Raw genomic sequence first — 6306 nt, 5'->3', positions numbered from 1 at the left:
CCCTCCGTGTGGCCCCGCCCCGTGACTCCCCGGCGGTCGTGCCCTACCTGCCCTGGTGCCGTTGTTGGCGATGAAGCCGGCCATGTCCACGCTCCTGCCGTCGATGGACAGGTTCCGCATGCAGCCCACGAACTGGCGGCTGCGCACGGGGAAGTCCTCGGGCAGGTTGGGGACGCCCCCCAGGAGCAGAGGGCCCGTCAGGTCCAGGGACCTGCGGAGGAAAGCCGAGCTCGGTGACGTCGGGCGGAGGCGAGAGGGGGCACAGGGACCTGACGCTGCTGTGGTGTCACGTGGCCTCTGCCGCCACCACACGCGTCATCTTGAATGTCAATCACTGAACAGGGGCCTGGGAGGCAGGGGCCACAGGTAGGGATACAAGCAGGGCCGACTTGGGTGTGGCGTGGCGCCCGGGCTCCCCGTGCCTCGGCTCCCTGGCACTTGCATCAGATCCTGACCCCCGGCAACCGCCCACTGAGTCCTGCTCAGCGCCTGGCCAGTCCACGTCGAAACAGGACGTACAGTGCCAATTAGCGGTGCGACCTTCCCCCGGCCCTGATGACCTTGAAGGAAGGTCACAGCCAACCAGAACCCGGTGCTGCCCGAGCAGTCGCGTGGCCTTGGCCATGGGTCAGGTCTCTCCGGGCACAGCTTCCTGGTTGGTCCCAGGGGCTCGGCGCCCCTCCCTCCCAGCTGGGACGGGTGGGGGAGGAGACATAGGCATGTGACTGTCCCACGCCCACAGCACTGCGATCACCCACTGGGGCTGGTCTGGACATGACTCTGGCAATTGCATCTAAAGGGACAGACTGTGGCCTGGCCGGATGGCTCAGTGATTGAGCATCAACTTATGAACCAGGAGGTCATGGTTCGATTCCCAGTTAGGGAATGTGCCCAGGTTGTGGGCTTGATCCCCAGTACGGGGCATGCAGGAGGCAGCCAATCAACGATTCTCTCGTCATTGATGTTTCTCTCTCTCTCTCTCTCCCTCTCCCCTCCTCTCTGATAGGCCAATATGCAATTTTAGTGTAACCATGATCTTTTTCTCATGTCAAAAGTGTCTTAGGTGCATAGGAGCATGGAACAGACTATTGAATCTCAGAGGGAAGGCAGGGAGGGTGGGTGGGTGAGAAGAGATCAACCAATGAACTTGTATGCATCTATGCACAAACCGCAGACACAGACAATAGGGTGGTGTAGGCCTGGGGCAGGGGTGGGGGCAGACTAGAAGAGGTCAATGGGGGAAAAAAGGGAACATCTGTCATACTTTAAACAAAAAAAGATTTAAAAATCTATACTAATAAAAGGGTAATATGCTAATTAGACTGGACATCTTCCGGACAAAGCCCCGGTGGCGGGGGCCGAGGCAGAGGTGGTTAGGGGTGATCAGGCCTGCAGGGGAGAGCAAGGCAATCAGGCCGGCAGGGGAGAGCAGTTAGGTGGTGATCAGGCTGGCAGGGGAGCAGTTAGGGGCATCAGGCAGGCATGCAGAGTGGTTAGGGGCGATCAGGCAGGCAGGCAGGTGAGCGGTTAGGAGCCAGTGGTACCGGATTAGAGAGGGTGCAGGCCGGGCTGAGGGACCCCCCCCCCAATGCATGAATTTCGTGCACCGGGCCTCTAGTAAATAAATAAAGGGGCTTATTCTAGAAAGTTCTAGAAGATGCCCCCACCAAGGGGAGGGCGTCTGCCTGCAGCCTGATTGGGGTCCTGGAGTTCCCTGCGTCGGGTCCTGCCCGGCGACACTCTCTGGAGCGGCGGCCATGGGGGTGGATGGGCCTCTCCCCCTGCGACACTCACTTCTTGGAGCCGCTCTGCGTGCCCTGGGCCGCGCAGGTGTAGTTCCCGATGACACCGCCGAAGCGCACGGCCACGGCCGTGTCACAGTCGTCCACGGTCACCACGGCCACCTTCTCTCCGGACGGTCCGTGGGGCAGGCCCAGGCGGCCGATGTTGGGCTGTCGGAAGAGAAAGCAGAGGGGCGTCAGGGTGACCCCATCAGTGTCCTCGGTGGACATGCCCCCGCCCACAGAAGGGTGGGCACATGGGTGCATGTGGACAAGGGGCAAAGGAGCCCCAGCCTTGTTTTAAATTAGTGTACCCCCAAATTTATGTCCTCCCCAGAACCTCGGAATGTGGCCTCATTTCGAATTCGGGGTCTTAAAGATGTAGTTACGATGAGGTCACACTACCCGCCCAGCGTGGCTCAGTAGTTGAGCGTCGACCTATGAACCAGAAGGTCATGGTTCAATTCCTGGTCAGGGCACATGCCCAGGTTGTGGGTTCGATCCCCAGTGTGAGCTGTACAGGAGGTAGCCGATCCATGATTCTCTCTCTCTCTCTCTCTCTCTCTCTCTCTCTCTTCCTGTCTGAAATCAATAAAAACACACGTATTTTTAAAAAAGATGAGGTCACACTGCAGTATGGGGGACCAGAGTCCTTTTAAGAAGACAACCACAGAGCAGACACATGGGGAGAAGGTCATGTGACAACGAGCTGAGACAAGCGATGCCGGGACCCCCAGGGGATGCGGGGACCACTGGGGAATGCGGGACCCCCAAGGGATGCTGGGACCCCCGGGGGATGTAGGACCCCCCGGGAGATGTGGGGACCACTGGGGGATGGGGGACCCCCGGGAGATGTGGGGACCCCCGGGGGATGCGGGACCCCCGGGAGATGTGGGGACCCCCGGGGGATGCGGGACCCCCGGGAGATGTGGGGACCCCCGGGGGATGCGGGACCCCGGGAGCTGGAAGAGGCCGGAGGGAGCCTCCTAGAGGCCACGGAGGGAGCTGGCCCTGCCGACACCCAGATCCCGACTCGGACGCCCGGACTGTGAGACAGTGACTGTGTGTCTCAGCCCCGTTGGTGGTATTCGTACAGCAGCCACCCTGAGCCCTGGGCTCCCTCCTTCTGCACGTCCGCTCTGCCCGAGTCCCAGTGGGCTGCCCTGTCCACGCACCTGACCGGGCCCCTCTCCACGCTCCTGGAGTAGCGGCACCAGGACGCCACTGCCCGGCCCACGGACGCGCCACGCTTCCCCGGAGGCACGGTGCTGTGGTCACGCCCGGGCCAGGCCTCTCTTCCCCCTGGAGTGACCTCCCGTTCCCTTTGCTGACCTGAGGCTGACCCCTTTGTGCCCGAGATCGAGCCCCAGCTTCCCCCTGAACTTCCCCCCCTGCACCAGGCCGTCCAGCACACCCCCGCACCCCCCGCCCCGGCTCGCTGTAAGAATTCCTCTGGAATCAGCAACTGAGCGTGACACCTGCTCAGTCCTGCAGCAGCAGCTCCCTCCCGGAGGAGGTGCCGTGTGTTCCGCCCTGTCCCCGGGCCGCCCTCCCTGTCCCGGCTGCCCCTCACAGACACCAAGCACATCAGCCACGCCACAGATGGTCTCGGAGTCCCCGAAACGCAGCCGCAGGCAGAGGGCAGGCCGGGCCGGCCGGGCAAGTCCACCTCCCTCGGATCCGAACCACCTGTGGGCGGCCTGAAGCCTCACCCAGGTGGCATGTGAAGCGCCACAGGCCTCTCGACATGCAACGGCCCCTTCCTCGCCACAGAGGGGACCTTTTCTCCCGTCCCCGCAGAGGCCGGCGCGAGGTCCTCCCCATCACCCCAAACCACAGGCTCCGCACCTCCGCTCGGCAGCTCTGCGCTGTCTGAGTGGACAGCACGATGCAACTTCATGCTGTTTTATGTTAACACTAGAGGCCCAGTGCACGAAACGTGCACGGGAAGGGAAGGAGGGTGTCCCTCAGCCTGGCCTGCGCCCTCTCCCAGTCCGGGACCCCTCGGGGGATGTCCGCCTAAGCCGGCAGTCAGACATCCCTCTCGCAGTCCGGGACCCCTCGCTCCTTACTGCCCGCCTGCAGAGGGGGTGGGAGAGGCTCCTGCCACCACCGCTGCACTTGCCAGCCATGAACCCAGCTTCTGGCTGAGTGGCACTTCCCCTGTGGGAGCACACTGACCACTGGGGGGCAGCTCCCGTGTTGAACGTCTGCCCCCTGGTGGTCAGTGCGCGTCATAGCGACCGGTCGTTCCGCCAGTCATTCGCTGTTTGGTCGATTTGCATATTAGGGTTTTATTATATAGGATTGGAAATAGGTGGTTGGAAAAACAGGGAATATAAACAAACCGCCCTCAACGCCCTTGAGGAGGGACAGAATTACAGTTCATTCCAACAGAAAGGAGCGACTACTGGTCTGAGGCCACTGGGCTGGGCGAGAACCTGGAGCTGCTGGTCACAGGCGCTCAGCCAGGCGGCCTCCCTCCCTGGAGCAGCCCTGGAGGACCCCCTGGAGGTGGTGCTCCGCTGCGCCTCCTGCCCCACTGGGGCCGCCATCGACCGGGACAGGGCCCATCGCTGTACCTGAGGCTCTCTACCGGACACGATTTAATACTCGAACCCCTGTCCTTCCTGTGTTACAGGGACTCGGCGGGGCACGCTGGCAGGGATGCCCCGGGCACCTTCTTCGGTAAATCCACGGGAAGCGTTTACACACCCTCTGGCCGCCCAGCCCCCAGGTAGCTTCTTCCGTTTTCCTTCGCCGGCTGGGGAGACCACACGGCCTGCGGAGCTGTGTCCTTACAGAGTTCACCCTGGGCTCAGCGGCGGTTAGACGAGCAGAAAAGGAATGTGCGCCCCGCTCCGGGGGCAGGCGCTGGGGGCGCGCGGACAGTGCCTATTACGGCGCCTGATTGTTAGGTGCGATCGCGGGAAAGAGCCGTCCCAGCCGCGAGGGCCCGTCCTGTCCCTGCACCTTGTAATTTAGATTTCTGGGCTGGGTGTGAGAGTCCCCGGGGACGTAAACAGCAGTTATCCCGGGAGGTTTTGACACGAAGCTGCTGTTTACGAAACTGCACGGGCTGCAAACTGCTGCTCTCGATCCGTGGCGCAGAGCGACGGATTCAGGGAAAGACGGGAGGCCGAAGAAAAACACACAAACCACTTGTATCCGGACCCGTGGCGGCCCACCGTCTGGCCGCACTTCAGAATCCCGCATCGCTAGTCAAACCCACACGCACGACTTTCAGGAATCCCACGCCTCTGACCACCAGGGCCCAGCACCGCTTCCCGGCTCCTCCTCCCAGACGCATCGCCATTAGGGCTAAGGCACCAGCCCATGGGCCGCAGAACCAGCCTCTCAGATTAAGCGAGAGAGGACCAGCGGGAAGGCCGCACGGTGACGTCCGTCTGAGCACCTGCTCCCTGCTCCCGGCTCCACGGGCACCGCCTGCCGCCCCCTCCCCTGCTGCTCCGGAGCCAGCAGCTCGGGGGGGCAGCCTGCGCACACACCTGCCACCCGCCACCTGCCACCGAGAGGACACGAAGGGGGCGGAGGACGGGGGTGGGTCACAGGAAGACGATGCTGCCGCCGAGTCAGGATACACGGGCAGGTCCCTCACAGCGTTAAGTACACAGTTAGCTCGTGACCCAGCACGTCCACTCCCGGTACAGACCCGAGAGGACGGACGACAGGGACGCAAACAAAAACCTGTGCACAGCCCTGCCAGTGTGGCTCAGTGGATGGAGCATCCGCCTGTGGACCGAAGGGTTCTGGGTTCGATCCCAGGTCAGGGCACATGCCTGGGTTGCAGGCTTGATCCCCAGTGGGGGGGGGTGCAGGAGGCAGCCAATCCATGATTCTCTCTCATCATTGATGTTTCTATCTCTCTCTCCCTCTCCCTTCCTCTCTGAAATCAATAAAAATATATATTTAACCAGCAAACAAACAAACAAACAAAAACAAACCTGTGCACAGATGTTCCCAGTAGCTAAATGTTAAAACAACCCACATGTCCACCAACAGATGAGCGAGTGGACACACAGACTGTGGTATGTCTATTCGGTGGAATATTACTCAGCCAGGAAAAAGGAACGAGGTGCCGATACATGCTACACTGCGAGTGACCCTCCAAAACATTATGCCCAGGAAAAGCCTGTCACAAACGGTCACGTGTTGTACACGTAATTCACTTTACAGGAAAAGTCCACCCGGCACGTCCACGGACAGAACGCAGCCCAGTGGTTTCCAGGGCTGGGGACTGGACGTGGTCGCTGATGGGTAGGGAGTTTCAGGTCAGGGTGACGATGGCTCCATGTTGTCACCGCACCAAGTGCTGCTCAATAGCTCACCTTCAGCGCCTGACTGAATGCACACGAATGTCACGGTGAGAAAGCGGTGGGGCTGGGCATCGACCATCCCTCCCCGGTCCCTCTGGGCCACTCCGGGAGCCCCCCTGGCCGCTCTCTACCTGGGTCACCTCTGGGGACTCCGTCCCCACTTCCATCTGTAAACGAGGAGGAGACAC

At 61.4% G+C, this 6306-nt stretch overlaps 1 protein-coding gene across 1 annotated transcript in view; it reads right to left on the bottom strand.

The window, feature by feature from the left end:
* Positions 1–6306, bottom strand: part of CELSR1 (cadherin, EGF LAG seven-pass G-type receptor 1) — a 109059-nt gene that overhangs the window by 30058 nt on the left and 72695 nt on the right. The window contains exons 8-9 of the mRNA XM_014533162.1: positions 1795–1952; positions 48–211 (exon numbers count right to left, since the gene is read on the bottom strand). Coding sequence (XP_014388648.1) covers positions 48–211; positions 1795–1952 — 322 coding nt within the window. The remainder of the gene's footprint in view (positions 1–47; positions 212–1794; positions 1953–6306) is intronic.

The sequence above is a fragment of the Myotis brandtii genome, unplaced genomic scaffold (genome assembly GCF_000412655.1).
Source record: "Myotis brandtii unplaced genomic scaffold, ASM41265v1 scaffold952, whole genome shotgun sequence".
NCBI classification, from domain to species: domain Eukaryota; kingdom Metazoa; phylum Chordata; class Mammalia; order Chiroptera; family Vespertilionidae; genus Myotis; species Myotis brandtii.
This window is presented reverse-complemented; position numbering and strand designations above follow the sequence as displayed.